The sequence below is a fragment of the Lithobates pipiens genome, unplaced genomic scaffold (assembly GCF_037356315.1).
Source record: "Lithobates pipiens isolate NorthernLeopardFrog02 unplaced genomic scaffold, aLitPip1_a1.2 Scaffold_51, whole genome shotgun sequence".
In the NCBI taxonomy this organism is placed as follows: Eukaryota; Metazoa; Chordata; class Amphibia; order Anura; family Ranidae; genus Lithobates; species Lithobates pipiens.
In genome coordinates, this window is record NW_027507874.1 from 2631232 (window position 1) to 2646292 (window position 15061).

Genomic DNA, 15061 nt, shown 5'->3' on the forward strand with positions numbered 1-15061 from the left:
CTGTCCATACCGCGCCAGCAAGGTTGCGATATCCTCAGGAGGAAGGGACTCGTTTCTAATCAAGACGGTCACATTTTTTATCTCCTCCTGCCTCGAAAGAGGCACTACACGGAAACCTTTCCATGGATCTGACTTTCTGACGATCTCGTACAGGGTCAGGAAAAGCTCCATAGAGACCACGGAGACGAAGCTCACATCGAACTCCTTGCTGTTTGCGGGATGTATGACCGCGAACAAGTCAGAAACCTTAAAGCGCAACCCCAGCATGAAGTCAATTACTTGACCCCTACTGGGACACGCTGACGTCCCCTCCCACCTAAACTGCACCGCATTCCACCTGCGCCTTTCTGGACCCCCCGTACCCCTTGACCAAGCCTGTGCCCCTTGGAGCTGCTCCTCAGGGGGGGCCCAGAAATTCTGGGCACCAAACTGGCCATACAGGGGGCCCAGAGGGACAGAGGAACCTGCCACCTGGGCAAATGAGCGCCCAGCTTTCAGGGCACCTAAGAGGTTTGCCTCTTCCTGCGTGCCCAATAAGGTATTCGGGACTGTGGGGGAAGGGCCAGACCCCCGTTGAGATGAGCCCATGGGCTCCGACGGAGCAGCACACGCCCCCCCCCCACTCCCACCCTCTACCCTCCTCCCAACAGGCACCTTGTTTTTAACCACCTCCAAGGTTGGAGACATAGCCACACCCCCCACAGCGGCGGAGGCTTGGGAGGAAGCTACCTCCATCTCCTGAGCCATATCCCGCTCCTGCCGCTGAGACCCCTCCAGCTCCCTGATAAAGCTTAGGGCTGGACATTCTTCCCCTAGCTCCCCCATGGGGGACTCCCCCCAACTTGTTTGCCTACCGGGTAAAACTTCACCGGAAGATTCTGGGGTCCCCAAGGCAGCAGCCACCAGCGGAGTCCCCGAGGCTCCCAGAGCTCTCACCCGTCCCAAGGGAGCAGGAGACTTGGCCAGCAAGGCCCGGGGTGTCCCCACCTCCTCAGCACACATTTTCGCGACCTCCGGGGCCACCGCAAGTGGTACTTCCGGTTCAGGGAGGTCACCTCCGGCCGCATTCCCGGAAACCGGAAGTGACACATCCACCTCCCCGCCCCCACCTTCCCTAGTGTCTGCAATGGATGTCTGTCCAAGAAGTTCCTTCTGTACATAGTCCGAGCTTGCCGGCTCACTACATGCGGCCGCGGCGGGGGCCGCCATTACGGTCGGCACCCCTCGCACTGTCTCGGATGCTGCGGGCTCGATCGGGCCACTGGGGGGGGCGCACAGCAACGTCATCCACCAACCTCCGGCCACCAGCCTTCACAGGTCCCTCCGGGTGGCCTCTAGTGAGGACCACCACCAGCTTCCTCCCATGCTGTTCCGTCTGACTTGCCTCTCCCCCGGAGCTTCCCTGCGCATCATGGGGTGCCCTACCCGGACCTACCTGCTTCCCAGCTTCTGGAAGAGCAGGTGAAACAACAGGGATCCGGGGACCCTCCGCACCTACGGCTCCAGGGGCCACGCTCACCCGGCTGGTCTCCACCTCGGGGCGCTGATCTTCCTCACACATCGAGACTACTTCCTCCACTGGGGTTCGCAGCTTCTCCTCCATTTCCAGCAACGCTTTCTGGTAAGAGCCTTTTCTCCTGGCTGTCTGGGATCCTTCCTGGCTTGCTCTCAGGAGCTCTTTTTCACTTTCGGAGAGGAAGCCCCTCTCACCAACTCCGCGTTCGCAGAGACCACCCAGCAGCCGCCACAGGTCTCTGCACTCATGTTTCAGGCCTTCAATGGCCTCCCAGTACTCTCCCCTTCTGCTACTGGCTGAGCGGTCTCTGCGATTCCGCAGGTCCGCTAGCCTCTCCGACTTCAGTACTTAGGCCACCGTGGCCTTCTGTACAAGGACTTTGATCCTTGTCCGGCGCTTCTGCATCCTCCCGGGGTCCTCTCCCGGCTGGGCCCGGGTCCAGTCCAGCAGCTCAAACTGCGTTTGCAGGAACAGTCTTTCCTCCCTGGAGAGGTCTTTCACTCCAGGGGGATGAACCACGGTCTCAGGCCGGGAAGAGGGCCCCGGACCTGGGCTGGCTGACGCCATCATCTCCCACTCCTCCTCCACCTCTCTGGAAGCTCTCACTCTCTCAGGACAGGTCAGAGCATGCAGCCAGCACGCACAAGCTCCTAACAATGACTGCAAGCTCTATTTAAAAAGAGCAAGATAGCTAGCTATATAGGTGGATATATCGGTGTATTCTGTGGTCAGGGCACGCAGACAGCATGCACAATCTCCTACAACTGACTGCAAGCTCTATTTAAAAAGAGCAAGATAGCTAACTATATAGGTGGATATAACGGTGTATTCTGCGGTCAGGGCACGCAGACAGCACGCACAGTCTCCTACAACTGACTGCAAGCTCTATTTAAAAAGAGCAAGATACATAGCTATATAGGTGGATAAAGCGGTGTATTCTGCGGTCAGGGCACGCAGACAGCACACACAATCCCCTACAACTGACTGCAAGCTCTTTTTAAAAAGAGCAAGATAGCTTGCTATATAGGTGGATATAACGGTGTATTCTGCGGTCAGGGCACGCAGACAGCACGCACAATCTCCTACAACTGACTGCAAGCTCTATTTAAAAAGAGCAAGATAGCTTGCTATATAGGTGGATATAACGGTGTATTCTGCGGTCAGGGCACGCAGACAACAACCACTACAGAAGAGCAATCGGCCGATAATGAACGGTGTATACTATGTTGAAGGTACACAGAACACCCACTAACTCCTACAGAGGCCAACACACTACACAAGGCCACCGCGCTGGCGGCCTTATATAGTGTGGGGCGTGTACTACACAGCCTGGGCTGTGATTGGCCACAGGCATCCTGCCTGTGGCCAATCATGGCTCTCCTTGCTGCCGGCGCTGTGATTGGCCAAGCATGCAGGGTTACAGTGCATGCTTGGCCAATCATGAGCCAGCAATGCACTGCGATGGCGCAGTGCATTGTGGGCCATGAGCACCACACGAATTTGGCGCGAACGGCCCATAACGCTCGGTATTTGCCGAACGGGCGAACAGCCAATGTTCGAGTCGAACGTATGTTCGACTCGAACAAGAAGCTCATCCCTAATCGCGGTGCTGTTTTCAAACAGTGAGGGAGATAGCAGCGGAGAAGCCAATCAGCAGGCAGTGTCAGGACCATGGCTGAGGATCAACACTGGACTGGCACCTCCAGACCACCGCAGTGGAGCCCTGCATAGGTGGGGGTAAGGGCTGGGCAGAGGGAGGGGTCAGGGGCTCAAGCACAGGTTGGCACACTGGGACCCTGGCACAGGACTGCGCTGCCCTGACTGTGGCACTGATTATCTCCTGCACCCCCTTCATAGCCTGCCCTGACCTTGCCTCTCCTTCATGGCCTTCATGCGCTCCTGAATTGTCAAAATTTCACAGATAAAAAAAGAATGCTTGTCGTTGTCGATCCCAGATTCACTTAATACTTTTGTTATGTCAATGTCCATGTTGTGGGACTATGTGTGCATAGCTAGTAAGTATATTGTGGCTGAAAATATGACCTGTAGGTTTTCAAGGTTCGCCTGCTATTAAAGTCAATGGTGTCCGCCACAAACTTTCGTTCGCGAAACGTCCCATCGAAAGTTCGTCCATCACTATTCGGCTCATCCCTAGTGCTGATAACACTGTTATCATACCATTACTCTGTATTTGCCATGTCATGTTGCTGTATGGTATATATTCATTTAAGATGTAATACATACAAATGTATTGAATATATATATATATATATATATATATATATATATATATATATATATATATATATATATATATATATATACACACATACTAAGACATTCAGACACGGGAATGATTGGAAATAAAATGTTTCGCAGATTTGGATTGGATATCATGTGTAAATTCATTATGGTCCAATGGTTTAGGAAATATGTGTGCTGCCCGGGGTGATATTGTGATCAGATTTGTATGTATCTGATACTTTGTACATGTGAATTATGTTTATTATTATTGTTAATTAGAACTATAAGTACACGGAATGAGATCAACCCCCACCCTGTGTGTACATTGATCTGTTGATGTTTGAAATAGATACAAATAGACAAAGATTTGTCTGGGCTGATTGAGTAGATACAATGTTTCGTTGTTCTTGCTTCTTTCCTCCATTGTGTTGAGGGTTAAGAACTCCACGATCTTCTCTTTTTGTGATTTCATGTAAAGTAACAATGTAAGGCGGGAGATTGTGGAGGATCTTTTATTGTAACAATGTGTGAGTGCGGCATAAGTGTTATTCAGCTCTGCCACCTTGTGGTCATTCCTGGTAGAACACTGGGGTGTGTGTGCGCAGTACAAGGAGGTGAATAGGGGATGTATATACAGACAGAAAGTGGAGATGATCTCCGCGATAAATCTAGAATCAGGATGGGAATAGAAGGGAGGATTATTCACCCCCTCCCCAGTCTGAGCGATCTACTCCTCGTCTAAAGATCAATGTTATTATTATTTTAGCATTGCCTCACAAACATGCTCTACATAGAGCGGGACATTCCTGGTTTCTAAAGCCTTTGTCTTCTTATCACACTCAGGCTTGTAATAGAGGTGAGGAGTAATGACAGGAAATGTGATCACAGTACACCATTCTCTCATCTCTTTTCATTCCAATCATTCTATGCTGATCGTCTACTCACCGCTAAACCCTCCAACCAAAACCATCCACCCCTCCTTACCCGTCCGTCCTGACAGTAATTCGGAGTTTCTATGATTTGTTTCATTTATTAGAACGTATTTCATGTGAAGGAACATGTGATCTCCTTACAGGGACTGCTTTTTATTGTCCTTTAAATCTGCTGAATATCTTCTGGAGCTCAGAGATCATTCAATATTCAATACCAAACAAACATCCCCCAGCTGAAAGGAACACAGATCTCAGCTCCTCCTTCACACTGCTTGAGAGGAAAATGCATTTTATTATCTGAAGAAATTGCCCAGATCTGTGATTGGTGCAACTATTAAACTGATTCATTCAAATGTCCCGCCAGAATATCATGGAACCTTCCAATGATCTCAGATGGAATAATCCGACACTAAAACCTGATATCTCTTCCTTCGGGAACATCGATCAACGCTTCTCTGAATTGTCGGGCAGTTTATCTAACCAAGAATAATAAATCCATTAGAAATATGAATGTCACATTTCTTCTAATCTTTTTCTTTTACTTCACAATAGAGAATCCGCCCTGCTAGAGAATGTTTTCTATAGAAATCAATGAAAAGTCTATAGAACAAGTATTTTCTGGGTTGAAAACCGAGAAAGATCTCTGAACACATTTCCTTGAAATTTTCATCAGAAAGACATTAATGGCTGATGAAGGAAACGCCCACAACTCTGATTGGCTCGGATTTCAAATTCCAGTTTTCAAATTTCCTCGCCTGAATAGTGAAGAACGTTACAGAGAAATAATCAGCCCTATTATACCGCCAAATCCGACACTGAGATCATCAGATGAGACATTTATCCGAGAGATATCATCGATGCTTTATTTTTCATCCATTAGTCCGGAATAAATAGAAGATTATTGAATAATATAAAACATTTCCATATGTGCTTTTTTATTCCAAGTCCTCAGAATTCAGAAAACTAAATGGGGAAATATATATATATATATATATATATATATATACATTTCCTTCTCTCACTCTCTGTCTGATATATAATTTATACATATAGCAGATTGCACATATTTTGCGCTTCCTGTACAAAGATCGATAAATATGACATTATTGGTAGAAATGGGTAATAATCATGGCATGCCAGACAAATATGTACAATTAATCAATAAAGATAATGTTGTGCGTCTGATGGATCACATCAGTTTCCATTCAGCAATCTATTGAAAAGCTTCTAATTAAATGAGATTCTATACTGTGTAATAAATGACTAGACCCCGCCCCTTCTCCTCCTGTCTCCCATCAGGTCCGCTCATCCTTAGGAGGGAGAGACGTCAGAAGCAATGTGTTTCTTTGTTTCCCTTTCAAAATGATGTTTTATAAATATAGAATTACTATGAACAATTGAAACTGCTGATTGTTTTTCTGTTATGAAGAGTTAAATCTTCGTGTTCTCGGTGTAATCTCCGGGTATGAATAGAAAATAATTGAGAATAAAGAAGAAATTCATCTTCTGGAAATGTATTGCTGCTGCATTAATGTATCTGAATACAACAGAATATTTAGGAGCCTGATAAAGGAATGACATTGTCTATTATTTTGTAATGGATGGGTGTGACTCCGCCTCTTTCCCAGGAAGGTTTCCATCAGGTCCGCTCAGGCTGTATATAAGGAGGGCAGGCAGACGGCTGAGCTCAGTTCCTATTGGCGCAGGAAATAGTCGTCATGTCTGGTCGCGGTAAAGGAGGGAAGGGTCTGGGGAAAGGAGGCGCCAAGCGGCACAGGAAGGTGCTCCGGGACAACATCCAGGGCATCACCAAACCCGCCATCCGACGTTTGGCCCGCAGAGGGGGTGTCAAGCGCATCTCCGGACTCATCTATGAGGAGACCCGCGGAGTGCTGAAGGTTTTCCTGGAGAACGTCATCCGCGATGCCGTCACCTACACCGAGCACGCCAAGAGGAAGACCGTCACCGCCATGGATGTCGTCTATGCTCTCAAACGCCAGGGGCGCACTCTCTACGGATTCGGAGGCTAAACCCTCATAGACACCTACCTACTTCACCTACACAAAGGCCCTTCTCAGGGCCACCCACCTTCTCATACAAAGAACTACATACCGCTATTTACGTTATTAGTAGAAGTAAATGAAATCTAAATGACGCGTCGTACACACTTCTGTAGCGGGAGGGTTTGTTCTGGGGGTTGGCCACGTGACATTCGCCCTATATAGGCGATCTAAGTGTGATCACACTAGGAGATGAAAGGGGTGATTGCTTTTAATTGGCCTATTAAAGATTCGAATCAAACAGCCTTTTTGGTTTGTTGGGAAACGTCCAGAACTGGGATCGGATCAGCTTTAGCTGGACATTTCTCCCCTAAGTCTAAAGCCCCATACACACGATTCGATTTTCTGCAGATATTTCTCTTCAGATTTACCTAAACCACGCAGTGTAAGGGCCTGCCTGATTGTTTACAAATTGAAACTTAAGGTTTAATCTCTTATTATATGGTTTTGATAAACAATCGAATAGCGTGTATGGGTCCTAAGAACGTTCCATCCAGAGAACCAGATCTATTGTAGCGCCAAATCTCAGCAGGAAACGGATGGAGGATTTCTGTACAATTATCATCGGATTCGTTCATTTCTTGGGGGTGGAAGAAGCTTTCATATTTCATCCGGAGTACAGATTGTACAGTCTTGAAGATCAACTCTCTACCCAATTAGATACAACATTGGATAGATCATTTTGTTGCGTTCTTACGACTCTTTAGTAAAGCAGATCGCACGTGTACCTGGAGATTACATGGAAAACATGAATCTTTAACACTCCCTATTTATAAAGATTATTTTGAAAAGGAAACAAAGAAATGTATTTTATTCCTACATCTCTCCTTCCTGGGTGTAAAGCTGAGCGGAGATGAGAAGGGCGGCTCTATTCATTTTAGAAGCTTTTAAATATTTTGCTGAATGGAAACCGATGTAATTCATCAGAAGCGCAATATTGTCTGTATTGATTCATAGTACATATTTGTATCTTTTTTTTCTTTTTTCAGTTACATAATCCTATGCAGATCTGATTATGTATTTTATTGTACATACTTTTATATATCTGACAGTGTCATGATTTCTACCAGTCCATTCACATTATATATATATATATTCTCTAAATGTAATATGGGGGAAATCTGTTACTGCTACATCTGATAGAGGCCAATCCCATGATCCTATACAGATCTCATGACAAACCTATTCTTCCAATTCTTTTTCGGAGAGAAAACAAATCACCAGTTATTATTGTTAATATTTGTAACAGATTACTAAAGAAAGGGGGGGGGGTCATTTATGTTTCCAAGATAAAACCATTCAGTACTTTGTAGATAATTACTTAGAAACATTGTTAATATTTTGCTGATTTCTCGTTACAGTGGATACCGATCTGTTTGATTCATTGTACATATGTATCTGGGAGTGTCATGTTTTCTACCAGTCCTTTCACTTTTTAGAACTCGAGAACATATTTTACATCATTCAACAATCTTCTGAATCGATTTCTATTCCAGACTAATCGATGAATCAGTTTGGGAACAAAGCGCTGGTGATATTTCTCAGATAATTGTCTCATCTGATGGTCTCAGTGTCGGATTTGGCGGTATAAATGGGCTGATTATTTGTCTGTAACGTTCTTAAGAATTCTGGCGGGCAAATGTGGAATGTAGCAGTTTGAAATATGAGCCAATCAGAACTGTCGGCGTTTCCTTCATGAGCCAATGAGGTTTTTGATGAGGAATCCAAAGAAATGTGTTCTGAGCTTTCAGCCCAGAAAATGCTTGTTCTGTAGACTTTTCATTGATCTCTATAGAAAACATTCTTTATGATTCTGTAACACAAACCCCGGGAAATATAATATGTCAGCGGGTTTATCAAGTGTCTGGAACGTTCCCCGGAAGAATTGAAATTTTGTTTCGTTACATTTCTATGTCAGATTAGCCGATCTGAGATTCTATTTAAAATGAAGTGAAATCCGTTCCATACCCCGCCCGGCATAATAGGAACATTCTGAGATCTGTGTTTCCGATCAGTCGGAGGATGATTGTTTTACTACAATTTCTGATCTGTAATAGATTCAGCAGAACCAATGTTTGAAGGACAATGCCGATCAGTCCCTATAAGAGGACCAGGTCCTCCAATAATACATTGCAGGCTCTTTATATGTAGTAATTGTCCTCCCTGTACAGATCTCCTGTATTAGAAGTGTGAATAAATAAGAATGTATTTCCCGTGTAAAGCTATGCAGACAATTGAGGGCTGATTGCATGCGATGTGGTAGACACAATGAGGGGTGTGTGGGGGGCTCTTTGTAGAGAGATGTGGGGGGCTCTGAGAAGAGCCTTTGTGTTGTAGAAATGAAAGGATTTGGGAGTAGAAAGGAGTTGTCGGGATTACTTGGATTTGGCGGCGGCCTTGTGGCTCTCGGTCTTCTTGGGCAGCAGCACGGCCTGGATGTTGGGCAGGACTCCTCCCTGGGCGATGGTGACGCCGCCCAGCAGCTTGTTGAGCTCCTCGTCGTTGCGGACGGCCAGCTGGAGGTGTCGGGGGATGATGCGGGTCTTCTTGTTGTCGCGGGCGGCGTTGCCGGCCAGCTCCAGGATCTCAGCCGTGAGATACTCGAGGACGGCGGCCAGATAGACGGGAGCTCCGGCCCCGACCCGCTCCGCATAGTTGCCCTTCCTGAGCAGACGGTGAACACGACCAACTGGGAACTGCAGACCAGCCCGGGATGATCGGGTCTTGGCCTTAGCCCGAACCTTGCCTCCTTGTTTTCCACGGCCAGACATCGTGAGATTCTTCTGTTACTCTGCTAAAGATCGCTCATGTCTGCAGCTTCCTTATATTTATACAGTCAATGCTCTGACATCACACACTGTGGTTGGTTAATTTCCAAGCCAGCCAATTATGTTCTGACTTGTTTCTACACCAATCAGTAAACGAGCAAGGGAAGCACTCCACTCTTCCCCACCACATGACTGAATCCTCCAATAGAAGCGTGAGGAGGGAAGAGACTTCATTTGCATAGGACGCCTATAAAAGCAGCACATGAGGGCGGCTCCAGCACACATTCCCTCCACACAGCGGAGATCACATTAACCCTTATCATGCCTGAACCAGCCAAGTCCGCCCCGGCGCCCAAGAAGGGCTCCAAGAAAGCCGTGACCAAGAGCCAGAAGAAGGACGGCAAGAAGCGGAGGAAGAGCAGGAAGGAGAGTTATGCCATCTACGTGTACAAGGTGCTCAAGCAGGTCCACCCCGACACCGGCATCTCGTCCAAGGCCATGGGCATCATGAACTCCTTCGTCAATGACATCTTCGAGCGCATCGCCGGCGAATCTTCCCGCCTGGCTCATTACAACAAGCGCCGCACCATCACCTCCCGGGAGATCCAGACCGCCGTCCGCCTCCTCCTGCCCGGAGAGCTGGCCAAGCACGCCGTCTCCGAGGGCACCAAGGCCGTCACCAAGTACACCAGCGCCAAGTAATCCCCCATCCCCCCCATCATCATCCCAACACAAGACACAAAGGCTCTTCTAAGAGCCGCCCACCATTTCCATCAATGAGCTCTCATCACATTGTGTCAAAATGAAGAAATAACAGATTATAAAGATCTTTTTTGTACAATCTGATGGGGAGTTATTTATACATTTGTGGATCTATTAGAATAAATCCATCTGAATACCAGCTGGACTTCCACATTCCCTTTATTGAGAAATTACAGATTTTTTTTTTATTCTCCCCCCCAACATAGACCCGTTCTGTAGAATGGATATCCGGAAGATTAGTATATAGATGAATATGGTCGGATAGTGGGACAGACAATTCAATCACAGTGTATGTCTTCCCCGTATAAAAGGCATGCACTTTGTCACCACTAGGTGTCAGTGTTGCTCCGCAGAGAATACATGGGAGATTTCCCCCGTAAATTGAAAGCGGATTTGTATGTATGGAAGGATTACACATATATCATATCTGTATTTCTATTACGTCATTTTTTATCGACATGTTTGTTTTCCGTTTTATAAATGATCTTTGACACTTCCCATATCACGATAATGTATGTATACACATATACAGGGGGGATGCTTACATATTAGGAATAGTTTAGGGATCATCTGCTTGTGTTTGTCATACAGCATCTATTGTTTATGGGAGTCCAAAGATAATACATAATATACATAATCATCTACTCACCTTAGTGAAGGTTACACATTGTAATGCAGATTAACACACAACCCTCGGATCCTGGGTGTTACTGTATTTCTGCTTGTGTCATCTAATTTACTGAAATATGGGCACAAATAATCCAATCTCAATGTTTCTGATTATTACACTGATAAGGAGTCTCTAATCTTTGATTATAAAAATATTTCTTTAGATTGTACACTCCATGAGCAGGATGCAAGTATTCATTTTGGATTGAACTGTATTGAGGTTGTACTGTCACCCTTGTATTGTAAAGATCTGTTTAAACTTAGCTCTCTGTATACGTTTTGTCAAATAATAATAATACAAATAATATTATTTTATGTTAATGTAGTACACCAGTACCAAATGCTTTTCTAAGACCCTCTCATATGCACCATATCAAAGCTGTCATTCTCCTTCTAATGTTGAGAAGATACCATGAGAATTATAGTTCAAATAATGTTTTTGCAGCATTTTCTGACAAATAAAACCTGATTCATGTAAATGTATCGGATTGATTATGCAATCTAGATGTCTCCCTGTGTCCATTCCCTCAAACCCCCCGGTAGGAGTTGTTAGCGGCACATTATAATATATAATATAATTATAATGTAAATCCAGTAATAGGAGTTCCTGATCTAATGCTGATCCACAGGAAACATGTAGAAGTAATGATCGCACCGATCCCAGATGTGTCCGGAGCAGGGAGGACAATGCTGGGGGGACACGATTCATTGTCTGCTCAGCGATCTGTCCCTTCATGTTAGTACAGAATTGTGCTGGATGGAACAAGCTGTACAAGTCACCTTTCTACTTGTTATTCACTAAGAACGGAATAATCCGATCAGTGAGAATTTTCTGTCATCTCATTTATTATGGAGACAAGCAGTCCAATGTCAGAGCTCCTAATTCCCCCGAGCAGAAGGGGGCGATTTAAAAGGTCATTTCAGGACCCCGAAAACGTATTTCATGTGCGGATCAGAGATCTGGAGATCCCCAATTCCCGCACACTGTCTGTGGGATCTCCCGGGGAGGGGACCATTCACACTTCGATATTTCATGTGATCGGTAGAAGGGAAATTGTTGTACTGATCGGGAATGTTAGAATGATCAGCAACAAGAACATTGTGTTATGCGGAGAATGGACTCTCCACTGCGATAGAATAGAATTCTATATTTTCTTTTTCACCCAGAAATAATATGAAGCGGATTAGCAGCCCCGATGTCACATTTGGATTGAAATTTGGTCTCCCGGCTGCGCTTTTCGAAAGCTCTCCGTATAATAATATAAACGATCTGATTGGCTGACACAGAAACCACAAGAGGCTGTAATTGGCTGAATATCGGAATATTTTCAAATTGCTGGCCGAAATTTCATCGCTGTGCAGTTTGTAGAAGATGGTGTTCTGCGAACAGATCTCTATCTGCTGATTGGCTGACATATAAAATAATTTGACCATTGGAATGAGAAATGTACATCTCTCTCCGGGGAGACAATAATTGTCTTCTGTAGATAATGAATGAGAATAAAGAAGAGAGTGTAAGATGTGCTGATGGGAAGGTGTAACAATGTGATCGGTGTGTGTGTGTGTGGGGGGGGGGGGGAGAGATTGGAGAAAGTTGTAGAATAGCAGAGGAGAGATTCCTGTGATAGATCTGGGAGAGGAAACAGAAGAATTAATAGTGTGCTGGTGATCCCGGGATCTGTGTACAGGAGGGAGGGAAATGACTTTTTTGTACATATTGAACAGATTTCCTTTCCCCGATCTCCTAATAATGATGAGGGAAGTATAGAGATATGGAGAGAATCTTTCTATGAACTGGAGATCGGCAGGAGAAAAGATCTCCTTCCCAGAGAGAAGTGAGAATTGTTACTCTGAAATGGTCTAAGAAATGTTAGAGATCCGATCGCAGAGAAGGGTGAGAAGAATGAAGAGATGTGGTGCGATCGTTTTTCCTTCCTTGAACAACAAACTCTCCATGGACTTTTTTTATAGTTGTTTGGTCTATTGATTTGTATTATTTGGCGCAGTATTTGTATGATGTAGTGGCGATGAGATAGTATGGAGCTCTTTGTAAGGAGGATGTGGTGGCTCCGAAAAGAGCCGTTGTGTTGTGTGTATGTGGAGGGTGTATTATGTCCTCCCTCCGTGGACGTGGGGTGCCAGCTGGATGTCTTTGGACATGATGGTGGGCATCTGCTTGTGGGGAGCTTTCCCTCCGGTGGACCGAGGTTGACTTTTGCCATACAGTTTTAGCCCTGGATAGACGTTCTCTGCCTCTATGTCTTGTGCCGGGCCTCCAGAGCCATCTAATGCTCTTTTACTAGCAACTTGCCCGGTCTTCTCTGCCCTCTTGTTCTCTCTCTCTCCGTTGTCTTGTGCCGGGCTTCCAGAGCTATCTTCTGCTCTTTTGCTAGCTCTTTTACTAGCTCTTACCCGGGCTTCTTCGTTGTCTTCTTCTTCCTTCTTCCTTCTTCCTTCTTCCTTCTTCCTTCTTCCTTCTTCCTTCTTCCTTCTTCCTTCTTCCTTCTTCCTTCTTTCTTCTTTCTTCTTTCTTCTTCCTTCTTCCTTCTTCCTTCTTCCTTCTTTCTTCTTTCTTCTTTCTTCTTTCTTCTTTCTTCTTCCTTCTTCCTTCTTCCTTCTTCCTTCTTTCTTCTTTCTTCTTTCTTCTTTCTTCTTTCTTCTTTCTTCTTCCTTCTTCCTTCTTCCTTCTTCCTTCTTCCTTCTTCCTTCTTCCTTCTTTCTTCTTTCTTCTTTCTTCTTTCTTCTTCCTTCTTCCTTCTTCCTTCTTCCTTCTTCCTTCTTTCTTCTTTCTTCTTTCTTCTTTCTTCTTCCTTCTTCCTTCTTTCTTCTTTCTTCTTCCTTCTTTCTTCTTCCTTCTTCCTTCTTCCTTCTTCCTTCTTCCTTCTTCCTTCTTCCTTCTTTCTTCTTTCTTCTTCCTTCTTTCTTCTTTCTTCTTTCTTCCCGACGCAATTCCTTATATTTCCCGACAGTGCTGTATGCCTTCATTATACCATACTACATGTCCTTACAATATGCCTGGATAGGAGGGAAGCCGGGGATGTATGAACACACTTCTCACACTCCTCTGTACACAGAATATGAGGCTTTTATTCTCCTCTTTTGCCCTCACATGGGGAGAGGAGAAGGTGTGCACTGCATGCTACAGGAGGTCAAAGGCCCACACATGGGACTGGATTACATCTCTTCTTTCAGCTCCTCAATGTTTCATCCATTCTAGATTTATTTTAGGATTGTCCTGATTACCCTGCCAGCAGCTTCTATGGCGGGGCATTGCGGACGCTGTCCACCTCGTTTCGTTAACATTCATGTTTCTTTAAAGCCCATCTGACAGTAACCCAAAACATTCTCACTTCTAGTGGAGCTCTGCCCACACTGCAAGGGTTAACTGCTAACTCAGACTAAGGGGGGAGTAAAAACTTTTGCTTACCTCATTCTCCACTCCCCCAATGACCCATCTCCTAGCAATCAGCCCCACAGACTCTGTCAGTCTGAAAATCATTCAACACTCCCTCCCAGGTGTGTGGTATGCCTGTGTTCCCCACCACACACTATGTGGCTCCTTCCTCCCATTGTTATGTCACTGCTGAGTCCTCTTTTGAAATAGCAGTTGGAGGATGAAGCCACAGCAATGCAGCAGGGGAGACCGGCACCCAACAATCCTACAATTGTTGAATACTGAAGGTTCTTGCATAGGCTGCAGAGCTGGAATGAAGAGAAAGAAGCCACAGGCCACTAGAGAGCAAAGTAGAATTCCTCTTTATGTCCACTATATGCTGCATCTTTCCTGTCTTTAACCACTTTAGCTCCAGAAGGTTTACCCCTGCTAGTGACCAGGCCATTTTTTTGCAATACAGCACTGCGTTGCTTTAACTGACATTTGCGCGGTCATGCAACACTGTACCCAAATAAACTTGATGTCCTTTTCTTTTACCCACAAATAGAGCTTTCTTTTAGTGCTTAGCAGAAACACAAGATCTCTGTCCTTCTTACTAGCAGAAAGGCAATCAGCCTTCTTTACATTGGCAGACCGCCGTTCTGCTTCTCTCAGAAAGAACACTGGGTTTCTGCAGAACCCGCTGACTGGCTCCTGATGTGCCCAGTCAAAGTGGG

The 15061-nt window shown here is 45.5% G+C and overlaps 4 protein-coding genes across 4 annotated transcripts in view; 3 read left to right on the top strand and 1 right to left on the bottom strand.

Annotated features, from left to right (window-relative positions):
• Window positions 1–15061, top strand: part of LOC143957110 (uncharacterized) — a 497982-nt gene that overhangs the window by 193471 nt on the left and 289450 nt on the right. The gene's annotated exons all lie outside the window — the stretch shown is intronic.
• On the top strand, window positions 6401–6993 carry LOC143957174 (histone H4). Its single transcript, XM_077467326.1, has one exon. The coding sequence runs from the start codon at window positions 6411–6413 to the stop codon at window positions 6720–6722; it is 312 nt and encodes a 103-aa protein (XP_077323452.1). The 5' UTR covers window positions 6401–6410; the 3' UTR covers window positions 6723–6993.
• On the bottom strand, window positions 9059–9536 carry LOC143957156 (histone H2A.J). Its single transcript, XM_077467310.1, has one exon. The coding sequence runs from the start codon at window positions 9521–9523 to the stop codon at window positions 9128–9130; it is 396 nt and encodes a 131-aa protein (XP_077323436.1). The 5' UTR covers window positions 9524–9536; the 3' UTR covers window positions 9059–9127.
• LOC143957161 (histone H2B 1.1-like) lies at window positions 9757–10421 on the top strand. Its single transcript, XM_077467315.1, has one exon. It carries the CDS (start codon window positions 9842–9844, stop codon window positions 10220–10222), a length of 381 nt encoding a protein of 126 aa, XP_077323441.1. The 5' UTR covers window positions 9757–9841; the 3' UTR covers window positions 10223–10421.